Source organism: Centroberyx affinis, unplaced genomic scaffold, assembly GCF_046629955.1.
Source record: "Centroberyx affinis isolate AG114_WGS23_722 - 3 ecotype Tasmania unplaced genomic scaffold, CSIRO-AGI_Caff_v1 ptg002184l_1, whole genome shotgun sequence".
NCBI lineage: Eukaryota > Metazoa > Chordata > Actinopteri > Beryciformes > Berycidae > Centroberyx > Centroberyx affinis.
The window spans coordinates 216,651-238,052 of record NW_027280492.1 but is presented as its reverse complement, the minus strand read 5'-3'; the positions used below and the strand labels follow the sequence as shown (position 1 = coordinate 238,052).

The window sequence follows — 21,402 nt, the reverse complement described above, 5'->3', positions numbered from 1 at the left end:
TATTTTTGGCATTTTATGCTTTATTGGACAGATATAGTGAGAGAGAGACAGGAAGGTATGGGAGAGAGAGCAAGGGGAGGACATGCAGCAAAGGACCGCGGGCCAGATTTGAACCCGGGTCGCTGCGGGAAGGACTGAGCCTTATGGTATGCGCTCTACTTGGTGAGTCACCAGGGCGCCCCGAGGCATTGATTATCCTCTTTTATTTTTCAGAGATCAAAAAGACCAATAAGAAGAAGAACAGAGTCTGACGCTTCTTCTGTCGGCTGTTCCAAACACTGAGGAAAACAGCTGAGGAAACAGAGGGACTGAAATCCCACTGCAAAAAATAAATTCAGTGTTGCATTGCAATCAGTCCATGTCAGTCAATTGTTTTTTTCATTTACTGTGAATTGATGCATTGTAAAATTCAGAAATTATCATACAGGAATTGCACAGTCAACTCCAGAATTATTGTCACCCTTAATGAAAATGAGAAAAAAAATTACTGTATAAAATAAATAAAATTCTATTTTGTTATTGATCTCAGAATCCAGAAACTGTATTGCTTTCATCATTTCCTGTTTCACTGGGGTCAAAATATGAGGTTGCACAAATCCATTTGTCATCCATCACTTTGTGGAAAATCAAAGAGCTTTCAACTCAGAGGAGACAGATAGTAAAATACCACTAAGCACAGTCAGGGCAATAATCAACAAGACTAGGTCAAAACCTAGTATATGGCTGGACCGTGTATGGGTGTGCCACGTGCCAGAGCCGACCAATGGTGTAACTTCATCACTCAGTCAGTCAGTCACAGACATTCGCGTTTATAGGGCTGGCCCCGCTGTTGCAGTCCAGCCAAAAAGTTTTAGAAATCTGGAACAGTTGCAAATTCACCAGGAAGGGGTTATTGTCCCCATGAACAGTGAGGATGATGGTGAGGGAGGCAAAGAGGAACCCAAGGATCACAGTTTCACAGCTGCACAGTTGAGTGGAATGCTGAGGTTATCAAGTGTCAAAATCAACAGACGCCTCCTCCGTGTCAACAGGCTCTTTGGAAGGGTTGCAGGAAAGAAGCCCTTACTGAGTGCAACCCATAAACTGAAGTGCCTGAACTTTGCCAAGCATCACTGGAACTACAATTGAAACTGTGTGCTGTGGTCAGGTGAGACCAAAATGGAACTTTTTGGCCATGCACACCATCGGCATGTTTGGTGACAAAAGACCACTGCATACAAGGAAAAGCACCGGATGCCCATGGTGAAATATGGTGGAGGATCTTTGATGCTTTGGGGCTGTTTTACTGCTAGTGGTCCAGATCTTGTTAAGATCGATGGCATAATGAATTCCACCAAGTATCAGGATATTTTAGCCCAAAACCTGGTTGCCTCTGCCAGGAGGTTGAGACTTGGCTGTGGAAGGACCTTTCAACCAGACAATGATCCCAAACATACATCAAAATCATGACAGAAATGGTCGCGGGAACACAAAATCGATGTTTTGCAATGGCCATCTTGTCTCCAGAACCCTAGTGAAAATCTGCGGTCTGAATTGAAGAGGGCAGTCCACAGGCACAAACCTAAGAATATTAAGTATCTTGAAATGTCCTGCGTGGAGGCACGGCCCTTCCCAAAGTGTTCTCTAACCATGTCAGACATTACAGTAAGAGGTTATTGTACTAAACCATAAAACATTTTGTGTATGAAGAACGTATTGTGTTAAAATAAAAGTGTACAACTCTCCCATATGTTTGAGCCCAAAAATATGACTCATTGCATGTGTTGCATGTGACCGACTGACCAACCAAAACTTTAATCCGATTGACTCCAGATTTAAGTTGTTATAGTTGTTGTGTTCTGGTGGTTAAAGTTTTATTTTGGAGTGGAAAATGCAGAAATCTGACATGTAATGACCCGGGAGCGGTATATTTGTTTACAAGTAGAAAACGGTAGTAAATCTAACTCGTCTTAGCTTTTGCTAAAGTGTGCAAATGTTAGACTTTATCTAACAGGTCTAAAAAAAAACTGCCAAGGGCCCAAGTGTTTAAATAGATAGTTCAATATAAGTTCGCTGGTCTTTAACGATCAACACGTGATACCTCGCGATGCCAATCGTTTAGTAGCTGAGGGGCGGGGTTAGCATCCAGGTTGAAAATCTGCCGCAGGGCAGCTGTCATCACCACGCGGTGAGCAAACAAAGGTCCGTATAAAAAAAGGTTATTTGCAAGTTAAACTGTAGTCTTTTTTTTAGCTTTGTATCGGAAGGCCTTTGTAGCAATTTGTGTAGTCTTTTAAATATGTAACTTGGCTATCTCCGTAATATTATTCACTATTTTTTTTGTTAAGTTTATTAACGTTAGGCACGCTGTGAGACCCTATTTATCTTATTTAACCACCAGCAAGTCAAACAAAGGTACCGGCTGGCCAACCCGAACAGATATCAGTGCAGTTCGAACATATTTATTTGGCTAAACCAAACTTAGTCCAAATTTAGGAGGGAATCTCGACCACATACCGCGCGGCAAGAAGCAGCTAGGCGAAAACGCGTTCTTGTCGGCTTCCTAGTTGAGCATAACGCAAATAATGGATAATGGCTGTTAAACACTGACACTCAGAATTTGGATAGTCTGTCTCAGAAACCGATTCTTGCCGCGGGTCAAAGGTTTTACATGGGTAGTGTTCGGGCTCCAGATGCACGTCCATGCAAATGAGTTGCAGCGACATCTCGAGGGCGTTCGGGCTACCTGGTCGCGTGCAAGACAATGGACATGAAACTAATGGCTGCTAGTCTTCTGTTCCAAAGCTAGTTAGAATCATTCAGCTTCATCATTCTGTCAGTGGTTGCCATGCCCTAGTAGATTTTTGAATGGTGTATAACGTAGCTGTGCATCTAGCAACATGTCAGGTTAACATTATTGAACCGTCCAGCTCACCAGTTTTGATTCCCACCTAGAGATGTCGACCATCAGATTTGGATCCAGTAGCAGTCCGTGCAAGACTGCTGCAGAGAGGATACAACCCTGTACAGAGGAGACTGGTAGGTTAACACAAAATCTTATTCTTCCACATACTCAACAGATGGACATAAGAAAGACACTGTAACTACCAAAGTCTACAGAACCTGCCTATTCTTGGCATGATGGGCATCTGTTTTAGTACAGTGATAATGGATAAACTCTTATTTGTTCTTCCCTAATTAAAAGTTGAAGGAGAAGGCTGTGACCCCAACAAACTTCTGCAGTGTCCGTTTGATAAGAACCACCAGATCCGGGCCTGCCGCTTCCCTTACCACCTGATCAAGTGCAGGAAGGTTAGTAGCGCTTGGTTACTGCAACAGACAGAAATAAAACCACTCGTTCTAGAAGTATAATGCAGGGGCATGTGTAGCGTTTTAATATATGAAGATAAACTTAAAATGCATGAACAACATTGGATTTTCCTCTTCCTAGAGTGATAGTTTGTGGACTGTCTTTGCTTGTTTTCATCTTGTTTTTCTTTGCCATCATTGCATTTCATAGCTATTTATCATGATGTTTAGCATTTATCCATCAACATCACCCAACTAATGTTGCCTCTCAGAGGTCCATAGCATGTCCAGACTGCATCCCAGCTAGAATGGTCTGTTGGCTTTCACACTCAAATAGTGGACAGCTAGCTAGCTGGACTGCGATTCATAGGGGCTGGATACCAGGCTAGTGGACAGCAGTATTATTAGTTATGAGTAGCATGGTAGTGGAACAAAGAATCACCGGTTTGTTAAAATATATTGATTTCAGAAATTCTTTGAAACTGGATCATGCCTATGCCATGACCGCCTGAATGAGTTCAAAGTAAATGTAACTGTTGAGCTTCTCTTCATCTCTCACTGTTACAGAATCATCCCCAACTGGCCAGTGAACTGAAAACCTGTCCATTTAATGCTAGCCATCTGATACCCAAGCATGAGCTGATACACCATACTTCCACCTGTGTGGACAGAAGATCTATGAGCACTGAAGACTGTAAGATCATCTCTTGTTGCCTTATCTTGCAGATTCTGACTGTTAATTTCTGCTTGCAGTGTCTCTGAGTTTAACTCTGCTCTGTTTACAGGGGGAAACGTAGAGGGGCAATATAAATGGCAGGTTCCTGTCAGTACCTGGACAAACCCCAACACAAGTGAAGACTGGGATCAAGGTCACAATTCAATTCATCACAAAATTTCCAGTTCAGAGTTTCCATAATTTCAAAGCTGTTAAATCAAATAGTTATGGAAAATCTTTTGCCAAAGGTTAAACTAAACAATGATTGTTTTAGAGTTCCAGTATTGAAGTTTATATAACATGATGGCCAAAGCAATTGTCTCTCCCCCCCCCCCCCCCCCGGACAGAATGACAGATGCTCCTCCATCTTTGAATATTTTGACTTTTGACAAATGCAAACATATTGCCATTAAGAATGCTAAAAGTTTTTAGGAATATGCTCATTCAAACAAATTGTCAACTTTTGAAGATTTTACGTACCATAGTAACATTCTAGTGAGTTTTCGGAGTGGCAATGATTGTGAGACTGAAAGGTTCAATGCAGAGTACCTGAAAACAATTTCTACATTGTAAAAGTATTATCATCGTTGAGAACTTTATGTTTAAAAGCCACTTGAACTGCTATATTTATGATATTTACTTAACAGAAAACCATCAGTTAGTAGTGACATGACCATTATTGTCATTATTGGTCAGTTGTCAGGCTAAAAGGTCATGGGTTGTTGGCTTGAGTGTGATAGTTTTTCCTAATGGGCTTTTGACCCGCCCATGTCCAGTGCAGTTTCAGTGAAGGTTCTGCTGTTCTTCTTGCAGAAGCCGATGATGGGGCTGCTCCTTTCGTGTGGGGCGAATCTACATCCTTGAATCAAAAGTTAGTTGCCTACTTCACTGCTCCATTTTAGCTATTGTCATTATCATTTTGCTCTTTCTTACTTGTGGATATTTTGTCCTTAAACTTGTACTTTGTCTTATTTGCAGACTGGAGGCAAACCCCACCAACAACCTCACTCCTAGTTTTCGAGCACCCAATACTCTCCCATGGTCAATTTGTAGGCCTTGATGGTTTTTTTTGGTGGAGAACCCTCATGTAGGTCGGCTGCATGCATGTGTGGATATTTGTTTTAAATATTTGTTCTGAAGAAGCACAAGCTTGACAAGCTTGACGAATCTTATCTTAGCTCAAGTTTTAATGGAAAATGTTTGACCAAAACCTTCATTTATGTAACAATGCACCCAGAATTTCCCATATTTAGCACATCTAGATGGCAAAAAGCTCACTTTTGTCTCCTTGCATTGGTTTGAAGAATACTTTGCAGACTTAAATGCAAGAGTATATTGACATTTCTTTAGCAAGTGGCACCTCATTGTTTCTGTATTGTTGTATCCCCTTATGTCAGATACTAATAAAGGTTATTGACTTTAAATTGTGCAGTTTTTTTTTTTTTTAGGAAAAGGTGTTCAAGCTTTGGTGACAAGCTATGGAAATTTGTTTTTTTGATACCAAGTTAATTAGTACATTGAGGGTGTTTTTTGTGATTTTTAATTTTTGTTTTTATTTTGTAAGATAAAACCTGTTGTATGCCGTTGACCTTTACTGTACTATAAGGTAAAGAACAATGGTTTCAAGTTCTACAGATGAATTTGCAAATTAATTCAGAAAAGAAAATTGTGGAACTTTGAAGACCATCACGGTATTCAAGTTACATAATCAGTTGTGTATATTTGATAATCAGTTATGTATATTTGAGTCAGTCATTACCAAGGATCTGCTCAAAAACATTTTAACTTGTCCATTAAATGACCATGGCCAGTAGGTATACCATCTTTGATTGTAAGAGTAATTGTCACCAAGACATCTTCACTAAAAGGGATTTCCTTATTTGACATCTTTTGGATGGAGACACCAAACTCCGTCGTTGATAAATGGCACAGCAGGTTCCTGTCTGTACTGAAGTCAGAGCCCAGTACAACCCAGTATCAAAGTCTGCTGCTGCTTGGGTCTTCGTCAGTCTGCATTACATTCATTCATCTTATATTTCGAGCCCAATAACGTTGTGTGCTGACCTGCTAAATTTGTGAAGTTGGTGCAGTAGAGCCGCCTGCATTATGCTCATGTAAACTCACATCTTCACTCTGATATTAACTCAAAGCTCTAAAAAATATATAACAGAATGGATGAACACAGGCAGAAATGTAAAAACTCATTGAAATTTTGATAACCATTCTGTTTAGAACATGTGCATGTGTTACTTTGACCAGCATGTAATTTATTTAAAAGAATAATCTGTTTTTTTGTCTAATTTGGGTGTTTCCTACACTGAGACAAGTTTGAAAGGTCGTATTCACTTCATGTACAAATGTCATGAAGTCATAAATCACTTGATTTACGACGCACTTTGCTATATAATGTTGCATGAATGATATAGAACGATATACATGGATTGATAGTCCACATTTGCACGAGTGCTGACCAGACGGCACGCTTTATGTTCCCAATAATAAGTGGCAATATCTCATCAGTGATTTAAGATTGAAACTTTTTGTAAACATCTTTTATAATGAACAACATTTTAAATTATGCATCTCCTGCACTGATTTTAGTCCATATTTTAGATGCTTTTCATACAGAGAGAGGGAGGGCCTGTGTGTTGGAGCGAGAAATATTTACTTGTGACATTGCATCTCATTGCATGGCCACTTGATGGCAGTGCCTGTCAATTTGTTGAATACATGAGAAGCAAGCCAAGCACTGTTCGATATGATCACAGACAAGTGCTTATTTCCTAGCCTTTCTGAAACTTCAGCTCCTTTAACAGGTTCCACAGATTTTCTTCTACTGATTAGATTATCAAATCATTTTAACATTATTTGTGCATGAAAGCTGTCTAGGAGTTGCCTGTTAGCGATTGTTTGTATGTAGAGAAAATAATAAGCTTTTCTTCAAATTCGAGGTGAGAGCTATTTCGGTAATCCCCCGCCAAGTGTCCAGATAATCCTGGGGTGAGGCCGGCCAGGACGCTCTGTCGTATCTTAAGTGGCATTATTGATTTCATGTGATGACTTGTCTATTTTTGTTCTGGCTATTATTGGACGTGTTCAGATGACCACCCTCCTGCAACAACTCCTTAGAACACTGTGTACATGAAGGACCAGTACTGGGACGAGTCCACCGGCTTCACCAGGACTCCCGTGTCTGTCAGGGAAACACTGAATCAGTTCGGATATATATCTGTCACTACCTATACACAATATTTACTCTACGAGTTGGCTGAAGCTCGGGCTAGTTTTGTACCCGGCTAGGCCTTCACTGACGAGGCCTAAATGTCCGTCATGTCTTCCTCTTTAAGACCCACTCCAGTGACCTTAATTGGTTTTCCTGCTGAGTGAAATCCACACTGTCATGTCATTGTGTCTAAAGCCCGAGAGAATTCTGCCTGTAGAAACTGACATGTCCAGTTGGATATGCAAGACATTCTTGGTCCCTGAAAAAAAAAAAAAAAAGAGTCAAAAATCTACCATAAGCCAGTGAAATGAATAGCTTTTCAGATATTCTCTCATTTCTAGATAGTTGTTTATCTATATCTCTGTCATGATATTTCTTCATGAGGATATTTTTGGGGAGACAATTCCCTGATTTACACATATCTCCATTTCAGTCGATGGTCAGACATAGACGTAGTATGCAGAGATCTTTCTGGTTGTCTGCCTTGGCACTTTGAAACAGAGAATGAGAGGTTTGTAAGGTTTTTAAGTGGTTTAAAGACCTCAGAACGAGGTCTATTATGTTTTCCAATTTGTCCATATCAATTTATATTTGATTTTTAATCTTTGTCAAGTGTTAAACAGACTCTCAAAAATTAATACGGGGTCCATAGAGAGAATCTAATAATTGCTCATAATAATACATTTTCTACCGAGATGCAACACTAAACCCTTTCCCTCTACATTGTTTTGTATTTTTAATATGTGTTTCTGGTTTTAATTGAATATTCATAGTATTCTGTCACATCACCACACGGCCATCTTGTTAGGAAAATAACAGGTGATTGCCATAAATCAACAGGTGATTATAATCAAATCACAAACACAGCCAATGAGCTGTGTATATGGTGAAGCACCTTATTGGTAGGAAAAGCATGTGACATCATGGGAATACAAGACATCATCCAGAGTTTTTACTGATTTAAATGGGGGTTTTTTTCTGTTTGGCTATAAATCTTACGCCAAGTGCCTATCTACACTTTTGCCAACTTGCAACTGAAAATGAAACTAAATAGCCTTGATACTATCTGTCCCAGGGTGAGTGCCCAATACAAGACCCTGCCAGTGGCAGATGTAGGTCTGCTGAAGCAGGGAAAAGAAGGGATTACATGGCAAAATTGTCTTATCAGTTGCAGGAGAAGCCATCTTTACTTTATTTCATTCGAAGTGTGGCATTAATGTAAACTAATAGCACACAGTAATGGATCAAGGGGTAACTTGCCTTACCTTTTAGCCTGTTGTAACTGTGTCAAATTATATTTCAATAATATTAAGCTGCATAGCATTACTTGGTGCTGACTTGAGATATTTCATACAAGAAGCCTCTAGTTCGCTGGTCCCAGAGAGGTGGGCTTATGTCACCTTGATAGTTACATTGAGACGTGACCCTTGTGAAATTCTTCATGCTCAGGCCGGTTGCGGGGCACTCTGCAAACAAGTTTCAGGCACGCATCCAAGGCTTGTCGCCTGCAAGTGAAACCGAAGCCTCTCTGTCAGTCTTGTTTTATAACTGTAACATGCTCATATTCTCACAGCCACAGTGTGTGGTAGACAGTTTGGGCCCTGGAGCTGCCTCATAATCCTCTAACTCTTTCTGAAGGCTGTAGTCCTCTATTATCGCTGGCTTTTCATATTCCTCTCAAAAAAAGTTGCATCTAGGTTGCTAACGCTCTCCTCAGTTTCCACTTACTGTAGGCATGATGGGTAGATGGATTATAAGAGAGCCTTCCTATGCATGCCTTCATTATGGCATCGTTATCAGTATGCGTCGCTCACATAACTTCTGTAATCAGAGTGATGCTGACTTTATCCAATTACTCTTGCTGCATGAGTCCTACAGGTCCTGAAAGGTTGCCATGTCCTCCAACTGTGTGTATCTTAGGTTACGTTGCAATACCACAAACGTGAATTTCATAATCTGTAACTCAAGACAAACATTTCCCAGCTGGTTGCTGCGTCAGATAAGTTTGTTTTAAGGCACTTTCTCCGTTCCATAGCAAAACACATCCTGCATTAAGGCAGTTTTGAAGCGCTGTGGAGAAGCCAAACAAGGAAGAGTTATCAGTAGACATGGTATCCAAGTAACAGTCTGCTCTCAGTGTCTCCTGTGATCACTTCAACCCAAGTGCAGTAAATCTATAGGAATTTGTCTTGGTGACATCGATGCATGTTGATAACTCAGAGTTTTGCACTTCATACTGACACATCTGAGGCCTCATGTATAAACGTTGCGCACGTACAAAAAGGTTGCGTACGCTGGTTTTCACGCACATGTCGGGATGTATAAAAATGAACTTGACGTGAGAATGTGCGGGCCGTACCGCAAACTTTAAACCATGCGTACGCACATTTGTCTGGCTTTGTCAGTTGGCGATGCCGAACTACAAAGTAGTGAAACTCTCCAAATGTTTCAAAATAACGTTTTCACTCAATTCACTGTGCTATGTCTATGAAGTAGTCTATGAAAAACCAGAATTATTTCCGATGATACACCATAATAGTTTGATTATTTGTGTGGATAATGTTTGACATTAGAAAGGCCAAAACCGATCTGGCATTGTTATTTTCAATTTTTAGTTCCTCCAACACTGGAGGAAAATGCTATTTTCCCTCCCTCCATAACTTTTCCGAAATATGAGAGTTTTAAATGAATGAAAAAAGCCACTTAGGAAATAGAGGCAGGCACTCTTCTCTAAATCCTCCATATCGCCGCGTTGGTTTGTGTGAATGAGCGTCTTTCTCCTCCGGCTCGCTTCAAGTAGGTCTGAAAACCTAGTGAAACTAATTTCCCACAGATAACATCAGGCCTTACTCACAGTGCCAAAACCAAGATTGCCAGTAAACTGGACAGTTTTCTTTGTTTATGTGACATGGAGATGTTAACGCACGTCAGGGACTGTACAGTTGCCGAGGCGCACAGAGATCCATGGCGCACAGGAGGCGAGGCGCACAGATCCATCTCTCCTGGGAAGAAAACGCAGTGTCGGGTGGGCAGATGCACTCGGAATAAGTCCTGGAACAACTGTCCCAACGATTTGTGTGTAGTACCTGCTCACACAAACCACTGAAGCTAATCTTTGAATCAGTTCAATTGTGTAATTTTACCTTTATTTACAAAAATACTGCATGCGTAAAAGCACATTGGAAATATTTGGAGAGGGGGGCACTGAACACAGGCACATTCACCATCGTTTGACAAGAAGGTGACAAGAGGTGCGTATTTATAGTCATTCAGAAGGAAATGTATACAGTTAACTCTGAACACTGGAGAACCTATACTTTTAGGCTAGAAAGTGTCATGTTGTACAAGGTCTGAAGTGCACAGGGTTGCTGTCGAAGTAGTGCAAGATTGTGCAGAAGCTGCTCCAGTTTTTTTGCACAATCTTTCCATCAGACACAGGTTTGTTAGCACAAATCATTTGTAATTGTAAATCTGCATTTTATGGATCTCACTCTCTAGGTTTCTTCATCATTCATAATTTTCGGGGATAACCTTTAGGCATCACATTATTTTGATAATCCACTGTTGACTCTCAACACTGTATCAGTAGATATTCAACAGTGTATCAGCTGACAGTCAACAGGAATTGTTTCAACAGACTATCCACTAGGTATTTTCAGTTGATCTATCAACAAATGTTTAACAAGCTATGTAGTTTATGTCAGTGACCTATATGTTGATTGTCAAGTACATCTGCTCATTTACTATCAATAGACTGTTGGTAGGCTGTCAACAACTTTGGTTAAGGTGAGGGTTAAGTTTATAGGCACATAAAAGAAATGTGTTAGGGTTAGGCACACAGAAGAATTTGGTTAAAATTAGGATTAGGATTAGGTTTGAATTTAGCCACATAAAAAACTTCAAACAAAATTTAATGATTGTGTTCCTTCAGAGCCAATTGAGTCTGATCAAGCACCCATACTCACAAATTCATCTCAGAGTGATATGACTGGAGGTTTATACTTAACCTTTGATTCACTAGTTTCAGCAAGCTCCCCCTCATTAAGTCCTCATTGCCTGTTTTGGGCAATTTATAGTTGGCGATGGATACCCAGTTGCTTTGCAAAAGCAATAAGAAACTGCTGCAGTCCAAATATTAGCAATTGCACCTGTGTAATCTATAAATAATCTTTTATAGCTTTTGATTTATAGCAGCTTTCCCATAACATTCGCTCCAAGCAATATGAGGCGTACATTCACATTTTGACACACACACATGCATGTGAGGGTGCCTCAATGTACAATGATGAAGTAGTCTGGGTCACTTGAGACTGGAGAGGGAATTCCACAGCCTTCTAAAAAGAGACCAGCACATAACTAGGGGGGGACATTTTTCAACAGTATGTTCTGATCTGATGCCAAAAGGAATCGTTACGCTTGACTCAGGCTTATAGCCCACTGCTGGCACACTATGCCAGAATGGAAGAGTAAGAGGGTTGGACTGGTTTCTTTATAACCTGAGTTACTTATCATGAAGTAAGCAAAATCGACAAAAACAAACAATTGCACATGTACTTTTTCTGATTTGGAATATGATAAATTTTTTTGATCCACAGTGTTTCAAAACTCACTTGTTTAGGCCAGTTAGCTGCAGTCCAGTCATTGTGTCCATAATGAGTCAACATAGACATATAGTACATACTCTATAGTAAATTTTGTTTTTGTATCAGTACTGAGCAAAGATAACAAAAGCATTTGGAATAGGCAGTTCTACATTTTATTTAATGTGAAGCTGCAACATAAGATGATTCATATCTCTACAGTATGCAAAAATGAAATGCCCAAAACAAAATATGATTGTATCAGACTGTAGACGACAATGCATTTACAATGCAATTACACCAATATCTTTAAAACAGATTCAACATAATGTACAAACAAAAGCAGTGTCTAAGACTGTACTCAAAACTGGATGGTATATATTAGCTGCTCAATGATATCTGTCATGTATTTCCATGACACTTGGATGATATCTGTCGTGTTGATTATCACCAAAATATCTGGTGCCATTAGATCAAAGACAAACTCCAGCCTTGAGTGACTGATGCTACAGATTTTTTATGTGTATAGACTGAATCAGCTCTAACATCACAGACCAAACACACCATTTTGGGGGCAGAAACGTGAGAATCTAAATGACATAGAGATTCTGTGTAAAAACTGTCTCACTTGAACACTGCTGGAACACCTGAACTATTTATTCTAAACAGAAATAAAATGTTGGCTACAAAATACTTAATATTTGAGTTAAAAATATCATAATAATGCTTTGCCAGATATTGTACAGTATATGCAATCTGCAACACAAAACAACAGTTTGTTGCAAAAACTAAAATGTTGCACTTATAAGCCCTTTTATTACTTGTACTGTATTTGCATCTGTTTTTGAAAGTGCAATTATTTAACCTCTATTATCCTCCCTTCCATCAGACATTTATGGCTAAACTTCCATTCATGGCACATTGTGGTATGTAAACAGTCTCCTTTTGGTCCATGGGATGGTCTGTCTAGCTCCATAATTTCTTGGAAAAATAAAGTAGCAATTATCATTATGTGATGCAAGGTACATTATATGCTACCTTGTACTGATACCTGTTCTTCCTCTACACCCCCTCAAAAAGAAATTGACCCTAGAGACATCTCTTTTGCAATGTGCAAAGAACCCCCCCCCCCCCCACACACACACACACACACACACACACACACACTCACACACACACACTCACACACACACGCACACTCACTCACACACACACGCACACACACACACACACACACACACACTGGTTTCCACAACCACCTTTTGGGGCGACTGAAAAGTCAACTGAATAAAAAGTTATTTAACTCATCAAGAGCTTTACGATTCAGAGATGGCCCTTTTCCTCTGGAGCTGCATAATCCTTTAGGATTCTTATTCTTCTTAGCTTCTTGCAGTATCACTTTGTATTGAAATACGAGTGCTCCGTCTGTTTTCTCGGTTGTCCTATAAATTCCACATTTTATATCACTGGCATCACCAGTGATCGATCTCACTCTCTCAAAAGGGAAGTGTATCCATGAAAATTTTGTCCACTATAGGTGGTGGGGGAACAAGATCTTCCAATTTAAGGTAAAAGATACGCTGGAGGCCTTGTGTGCACAGTGTCCTAAGCTCAGGCAGCTTCCCCAGAAGTCTGGACAAATAATTGGGCCGCAAGGAGTCAGAGGCGCAGCCAGAGACGTGATCTTTAAGGCAGGTGATGAGCTGGTTCTGCAAGTCCTCCACACGTTTTGGCTCCTTGAGGCCGTGGCGGTCTGTGGCGGAAAATAAGATGCACGTCAGAGCCAAGGTAGGTTTAAAGGAGACAGGATGAAATCTCTACCCACAACTTTGAGCCAGCAACTCACATTGATCACAGAGACTGACTGCAAACTTTCAAACTATGTATGGACAAATCTGCTTGACCAAAACTTTGGTCAGGTGTTTCTCTAAAGCCACAAGTTTTTTATCTCATTTTTATCTAATCATTTTTTCATTGTACTTTTGTTTTTAATTAGTGTAAAAAGAGTGCAACTCAGGTTTGAAAATTTAGAAAATCTTAATACATAATAAATACATTGATTGAATTCGGTGGACTACTACACTGGTACCACCAACTATACCAATGCTGCTACATTGGAACAGTTCTTTGGCTTTGAATATAAACTACTGAATATAAAGTAGGGTGTTTATGTTTAGTCTACTGTAATATAGTGTGTCTTGTCTGCACTATATGTGAGGTCCTCTTATGCTTTCTCCTATATTGTCAATCCTGCATTGTGTAACTGTCTTGTAATGTGTCGGCACCAATGGTCCAAGTCAAATTCCTTGTGCCAATCAATGTACTTGGTGAATAAATCTGATTCTGATTCTGATTCTGATTCTGAATTGAACTGAGCTAAACATGCTATCTTTATTGATGGAGTTAGATGTGCCAACTGCAGAGTCTTATAGTGCAGTGCATGGGTGAAGCTCTCACCAGCGATTATGACCAGGGTTGTGAGGCAGGAGAAGGACGAAACATCAAGCTTCATGCGATGGATGCTTTGAGAAAACTCCATGATGGAGTCAATCCAGTCTCCAAAGCCTCGGACACACTGCATCTTGTGAAGGACGACCCCGTTGCAGAAGATCAGCTTGTCTGTCTCTGGATTGGACCTTCAGCAGAAAAAAAACAACATAAGTTGATGGGTTTAGTAAAGGTATCAGAGATGTTACATGTTGTTTATTGGCAGTTGTCTGTTTATGAATGTTATGTAATTCAACTGTGTAGAAATAGCATGTCAGTTGTCTATTGCCATTGCCAAAATTCTCTGCAAAGCTTTTGCACTCAATCATCCTCACCTGTATGCGAGCCGCAGGATGAATAGTTCAACAAATGCGGACTCCAGCAGCAGATCCCGGTCCTCTGAGCAGAAGTCGGAGAAGCCTGGGATGCTGTCGGCCCACTTCCTGATCACCTCCATGGAGGCTGTGAGCAGGTCGTAAAACTGTTTGATGTCGCCCGCGTCTTCTTTCTCAGACAAGCTGACCACTGTGTCCTGATACTGAAATTACAGATGACAGATACATTCAGACAGATGCCTCATGTTTCTCTTGGTAGGTAATCAGATTGTTCTCATTTAAACTCTACCTACAGCAAACCAAAGAAGAGTAGGGTTTTTATTTTCTCCCACCTTAGAGTAATCCAGTTTCCCGATGCCGGGGTTTGAGTCGATGTGTGCCCTCACTAGAGACGCGATCATGCTCACTGGAGACACAGAGGTTGTCAAGTCCTGGGCGGCTTTAGGCTTAGAAGGCAGGCGACCTCTTCGTCCTTTCAGGCTATCTGTTCTCACAACTGGAGGAACATGGAGGTGACATTCACAATGAGGCTCCTTCATTTACATTAGTCTTTGATGTGAAATTAGAAAAGTTCCCACTTGCGCTTCACATGTATCATCCTATTTCAAAACTGGTTCGATCAGTGAGATGTAGCATTGAAAATATCTGCGGGGCTCACCTTCCTTCACCATGCCTACAGCCAGGCACTTCTGGAAACGGCAGAACTGGCAGCGATTCCGCCGCCGCTTGTCCACAGGACAGTCCTTGTTGGCAAGGCAAACATACTTGGAATTCTTTTGTACTGTACGCTGCAACATCAAAAGGAAAAAGGTCAATCATTCAAAAGTTCTTCAAGTAAAGACTGGAACACAACATTCAACATTGGATGACTATTGAAAGTGTATCTCAATAGATTAACTGGCTGCATAGACAGGACAGATCTGATTACCTTGAAAAAGCCTTTGCATCCCTCACAGGTGCGAACGCCGTAATGCTGACAGGAGGCGTTGTCCCCACACACAGCACAGCGCCCCTCGTTTCCACTGGGACTTTTAGATTTGGGGGACAGGTTGTCGTCTAGCTGCTCGGTGCCATCTAGGGCGCCCGCTTGCTCCAATGCCAAGGGGGCAAAGGTCAGGGCCGACGGGTGCGGTTGGGTCAAAGTGAAAGGGTCCTGCTCTAGCAAGTGGGATTGACCCAGAGGAGACATGTCCTCCACAGAGCCTGAGGCAAAGGTGAAGAAAGAGGGCGGATGTGGCACCGAAGTCTTCTCCGCCACCCAGTATCCCGCATTGGGAGAGTAGGGACCGAAGGCAGAGTCCCAGGCGGAGGTGGAGTGACTCTGGAACCCAGGGGTGGAGGGAGACGGGGCCGACGTTGGGCTGCCGAAATAATCTGAGCCGCCGGAGGACAGGGCCTCGTCCAGGTAGCTCAAAGGTAAAGTTCCGGGGTAGCAGCCGTAAACCTGGAAGTCATCGAGCTTGAAGGGGGGGGACTCCTGGCCTGATGGGGGAGCGGCGTGAGCGGGGGCAGCGGTGACCTGACACGAATAGGCGTCAAAGTCTCCCGTGTAAGGGCCCACCAGGGAGTTGATGCCCGGCAGGGACGGGACGGAGAGGTGGTCCCGCTGGCTGCTCATATCCACGGCCAGCCTGGAGCTAAAGTCCACAGTCTGAAGTTCTGAGCTGCACAGGGTGTTTTCATAGGGCTGAGATCCATGCTGGGGGTGCACACAGGTCATTTCTACATGGGGAGAATTAGATGTAACAGACAATGTTAGATATTAAAAATGGTAAAAGTTTGGCTTTCTTTAATATTTTGGGTAAATCCTCAGAAGTGCAAAATCAGCGTCCTTCATTTTCTGAGAAAAACTGGAAAGCTCTCTGTTCTTAATAGAATTAGCAGTCTTGGATGCATCTTATACTATACAGTATATACAGTATGTATATATAGTCTGCTACATATGCCTAGAAAGAATGAGGCATTGGATTTCAGAGGGGCAGTATGCCAACATGAGGGGCACATGGGGCACGTAACCTCCATGGCAGAAGTGTAGGTTGCTTTTTGAGAGCTTTACACCTAATTGTACAATTTATATTCATCTTAGCATAGACTTACATGGAGATGGCAAAACTATATCCCTGCAAAGTAGCCTTAAATTTGATTCTAACTTTTCTATTGCAAACAGATGTTTGTCTTGCGTATCTATTGAACAGTGAGTTCTTATTGAACAGAGGATATTTCCAGTAGTAGACCAATACAGAGCACCTGTCAATGAGCACAACTTCATACAGCGCTGCTTTTTCCTCAAATGTATGGTCACTTTCTAACTGATCGAAACTCCTTTCATGCCCAGAGATTCTAATATGAATGTATGCCTCTAAACTGTGATAGAAATAACAACGACGAAAGAATAAATCTGCATTATCTTCATACATGTCTACTGTGTAAAAAAAACAAAAAAACAAAAATAATAAAATAACGTTTATCCATAGATTTTGCTTACCTGATACGCCCTTTTACAAAGCTTTTAGACAGTCTATAATCCACAAACAATAGCTACTCATCTCCAGTGTGTTTCGGCTGAGGTGCAGTCCCTCTACTCTGATCGCGACAAGACATTTATAGTATTAGTTTTATTGTACCCATGACGTTAGAGAGGTTTCCATACAAGGCAGCGCGGAGGGGCGGGGAGATTTCCAGCCTCTGGCCAATCACAGCGCGTGTTCGAGAGAATAGTCGTTGGATGACGCACTCCGGGATTCCGTTGACGCGCATACAGCAAAGAACCGCAGCATTGTCTTCCCGACACGCACACACAGAGACACACACACACACACGCCCCCATACGTCGAGACAAGCTGAATAACTGGATATTGAATAGGGAGAGGCAGACCAGATTAACCGTAGCCCAATCAAAGATATGCTTATACAGCAAAACATGAGGAAAGCAAGCACCTGAAAACATTTGAAAACATTCACTATCTTTGCTGTTTTGTTCCTGACTTTTACTGTAGCATACAGTAGCCTATATGCTGTTTAAGTGCTAGAATAATCATATACAAATGACAACTTTTACTGTATATAGGCTGTACCTGCTGCTAAAATGCTAGTATATAATTAATCAATGGCCTAAAGCAAATGGCCTAAAGCAACAGGCTGTCACAGAGTATTTTGCATTAATTCTACAATAGCTGTTTTTTTTTTGTTTGTTTTTTTTTTGTTTTTTTACGGGGGGGGGGGGGGGTTAGAATGGACTCCCTTTAATGTCTGCTGTCTTATTTTAAATGAGAAGAAAGCTATTATTAGCTGTTTGAAACCTACATTTTTCTGTCCTGACAATTTAAAACACCTCAGTAGGCTCTCTGGTTTCTGAGGTCCAGTGAAAAACTGTATAGAAACAAAGAAACTGAGTGCTGTTACTCAGGGACCTAATTTTCTTTGCTGCTGTTTGCAGGCCTCCTGTCAGGTCACACATCCCAGGCTATCACTGCAGGTTTCGACAGGTGTCCATTCTCTCCCCGCCCGGACTTCTTTGGTCCCAAAGTGTGGTCGAGCTGCCAATAAAGCTTACTAACGATGTGCCCGGTGCCCCTGAATGGCATTCACAACACCGTGACCCCACAGGAGGAAGGGCTGTTCACAAGCTGGTGCAAAGGAGGAAACAGGCCACACAGGTCTAAGTTTGCATACTCATTAGGAGTCACAGCAGCAGGTCGTTCAGTTTGACAGGCTGGAGACTGAGTACAACGAGCTGAAATGGCAAAAGCTACACTGACACAACCCAACCGCATGTGGATGTGAACCTTGTAATCGCTGTTTGCTCAAGGTCACTCTCTCCTTATGTGAGGAGATAGGGTTACACGGTTGCCATGAGCTTCAAGAAGAAATTATTGAACCGCGTTTTGGCTCTTGAGCCGCCCATTGCCGTCTGTGGTGGAAAATAATCACCCTGCCATTGAGGGTTTTCCTGTGAATGACTGGGCACCTGTGATGTCATGCCAGCACCAGCGGGTGCTCTGGCTCTGTGTTCTTGCTGCTGATCACAGTCGCTGCACAGAAACCAATTTCACTGGTTATCTGATCAGGGGCAACAGACGCAGTCTTCTTCATGGCAAAAATGTTAGTCATTTGGTGACATCAACATCCTGTATAGCCTATTGATCCTTTTCAGTGTGGACTCCAGAGAAAGAGAAGGTACTTCAAATAAAGTGATGCAAGGATAAAGTTGTTGTTAGGAAAATAAGAATTTGGGCACATTTCCAGCTATCAGTTATTGATCTATTGAAATGGTTGATTATAATGTATTGTAAATGATATAACATTGTACAATATGTATGCATGAATATGAATATTGATGTGAGAGTATGTACATAGTACTGTGATGTGCAGACAGGCAGGCTTCAATGTCTTCTCATTCAACTATTAGAACCTCTCTGTCTCACACACACAACACACACACACACACACACACACACGGACACACAGGCACGTATACATGTTATGTATTGTCACATGTGTACATGGCCAGAGCTCCACCCACCACCTGTTGCTCTTCCACAGTGCTATATTTGTGTTGAGCAGCTGTTTGTCCTTGTAGAGAAATCCGGTGGTTCTTCACTCCAAACCTTTCATACCCCGAAACACATTTCTGTTCCGTTCTGGTACGATCTCCCCAGCTGAAGATCTAATGCCAGATTTACAAGCTAACAGAAGAAATATGGAGGGACCACGAGAGAACTTAAAGACCGATAACAGATTAGTGAACTGCACACAGTTTCCATCAGATAAACAGACTTAATCTCAAATTGTCATGGCAGAATAAAACTGTTATGTATTCTGATGTATCTTGGATGATGTTGTAAGGTCTGACATTTACTTTCATAGCCAATTGCAGATTAAATTAGAAAGATTTAATGTTTATAACACAGAAATCTTTTGGTACATCAATATAAAAATATTCTACCTAGTCAATCCTGGTCATCCGCATGTAGAAAATGTCAGTGTGATATTTTTTTTGTTTATCATACCTCCATGTGGGAATATCAACACAGAGACGTCAACACAGCGCAGCACATATCCCCCCCCCCCCCCCCCCCCCCCCAAAACAAAAAAAATGTTAGGCCATGAAATTCACGTAATTGGAGAGACTGCTGTACTCGAGGCCAAAACGTGACTATTGTGCCTCGTTTTCTTCCCCTTGACAGGAGACACAAGTTGTTGCTAGAGAGCTGTCACTTTCTATCACTCCCACATTCCTCCAGGAGGCTTCAGTCACTGCTGTCCTTATCAGGTTCCACTTTCCATGCTCAAATGAAAAGAGGAATCACAAGGAAATGCAGCCAACAATTTAAATATAGATCATATAAATTATGACCCCTATGACCCTCCCCTCTCTCTTTCTCTCTCTCACTACATAATGTTCTTTTCTATTTATAGGTAATTTTGTTTAAGTCATTGTTGAATATAAAAGTCCCCTTGATATCCGTGACCATGGCAACTTGTAGGACAATTTATGATGGACTTCAGTAAGAGGAACAAGTGACATCTGCCCCTTCACGTCTATGGAAATGATTTCAAGGTTCTCAACTTTTCCTGAGGTTTGCACTAGTGGGAGGAGGCAATACATACTGTGCATGCTCCATCTGGTGGTGCCATATGGGAGTGGGACATACAGTATGTATAGATCTCAGCAGTTTAATACAGTTGATCTTGGCTTTTGCTACTCGTTTCTTTTTTCTTCTAAATGAAACCTTGGCAGAAATCACTCCTCACACCAGTACAGAGCCACCAGAGCCCTTCACTGTCGACACTGCGGAGGGCCTTGTTGAGTATTTATTAATTTTCACTATGCCTCATATATGTATATACAGGCACACATATATGACATAATTAGATCACAAACACATCATATACACATGCACACACGCATATATTTCTATGTATATGCTGTATTTTTTTATAGTAAATTATTAAATCACAATTTATCAAAGTACAACAGTAAAATCATCACCAAGGAAACACATTCAAGAGTGCGGCAGCAAAGTTTAAAAGACAACACAACACTACAACAGCGGTTAGTGCTTTCATGACTGACAGCCATTCAATTTACTGGAGAACCTTTCCTGAGGCTATAATCCTGAAGTTGTGCTGCGTTTGGTCTGCTTTGGTCGGCAGGTTGTTTGTTTCGATCCAGTGTCCCTGAGTTTCAAAAAGGAACATTGTTCAGACTTTGTGAAACCAAGTAGTTTCCAATACACTGCAGAGTATAAACTGGGTTGTTCTAACTCAAATGGTAATGAGATTCTCTGTCTGACTCTTATCTAGGTTGTTGCTGAGGGCCAAGACTTAGCTCCCCGAGCAGTTTACTCTAGGAGGCCTGAAGCTTCTCCTTTCATAGTATTAGCAGCCCATTAAACCAGCTCAAACCGACCGTATTGACATTACATTGGATCAGGCTTGTTAATAACTGCCTGAGACAGTCTCCATTCAGCAGATTCAGCTTTCTGACCAATGGCATCACTCCCTCTTTTCCAAAGATTTTCTGTCCATATTTTCCTCTCCTGTGCAATTAATGTCATTGTCATCAAATGTCAAGCTCAAGTATGCTTCTGTTCATGTTTTGTTTCCTTTATTGACTGTTAGTGCTACGAGGAGCTGACTTTAAGCTGAATCAAATATAAATCAAACATTTATTCGTGATAGCAGACAGCTAGACTCCACATATTAGCTGCTGTTAATACTCTGATGGTATGCCCATTAACACTGGCTTTCCTCGTGTTGAATTTCAGGCTG

The 21,402-nt window shown here is 41.3% G+C and overlaps 2 protein-coding genes across 2 annotated transcripts; one reads left to right on the top strand and one right to left on the bottom strand.

Moving 5' to 3' along the window:
- Positions 1–2,145: 2,145 nt before the first annotated feature.
- On the top strand, positions 2,146–5,387 carry gtsf1 (gametocyte specific factor 1). Its single transcript, XM_071532311.1, has 7 exons — positions 2,146–2,181; positions 2,935–3,018; positions 3,185–3,291; positions 3,856–3,982; positions 4,074–4,157; positions 4,817–4,874; positions 4,982–5,387. The coding sequence occupies exons 2-7, from the start codon at positions 2,937–2,939 to the stop codon at positions 5,061–5,063; spliced, it is 540 nt and encodes a 179-aa protein (XP_071388412.1). The 5' UTR covers positions 2,146–2,181; positions 2,935–2,936; the 3' UTR covers positions 5,064–5,387.
- Positions 5,388–12,955: 7,568 nt separating this feature from the next.
- nr4a1 (nuclear receptor subfamily 4, group A, member 1) lies at positions 12,956–17,199 on the bottom strand. Its single transcript, XM_071532299.1, has 7 exons — positions 17,114–17,199; positions 15,557–16,350; positions 15,287–15,416; positions 14,961–15,124; positions 14,629–14,831; positions 14,264–14,442; positions 12,956–13,559 (listed from the first exon to the last, which is right to left on the bottom strand). The coding sequence occupies exons 2-7, from the start codon at positions 16,346–16,348 to the stop codon at positions 13,303–13,305; spliced, it is 1,725 nt and encodes a 574-aa protein (XP_071388400.1). The 5' UTR covers positions 16,349–16,350; positions 17,114–17,199; the 3' UTR covers positions 12,956–13,302.
- Positions 17,200–21,402: the final 4,203 nt, after the last annotated feature.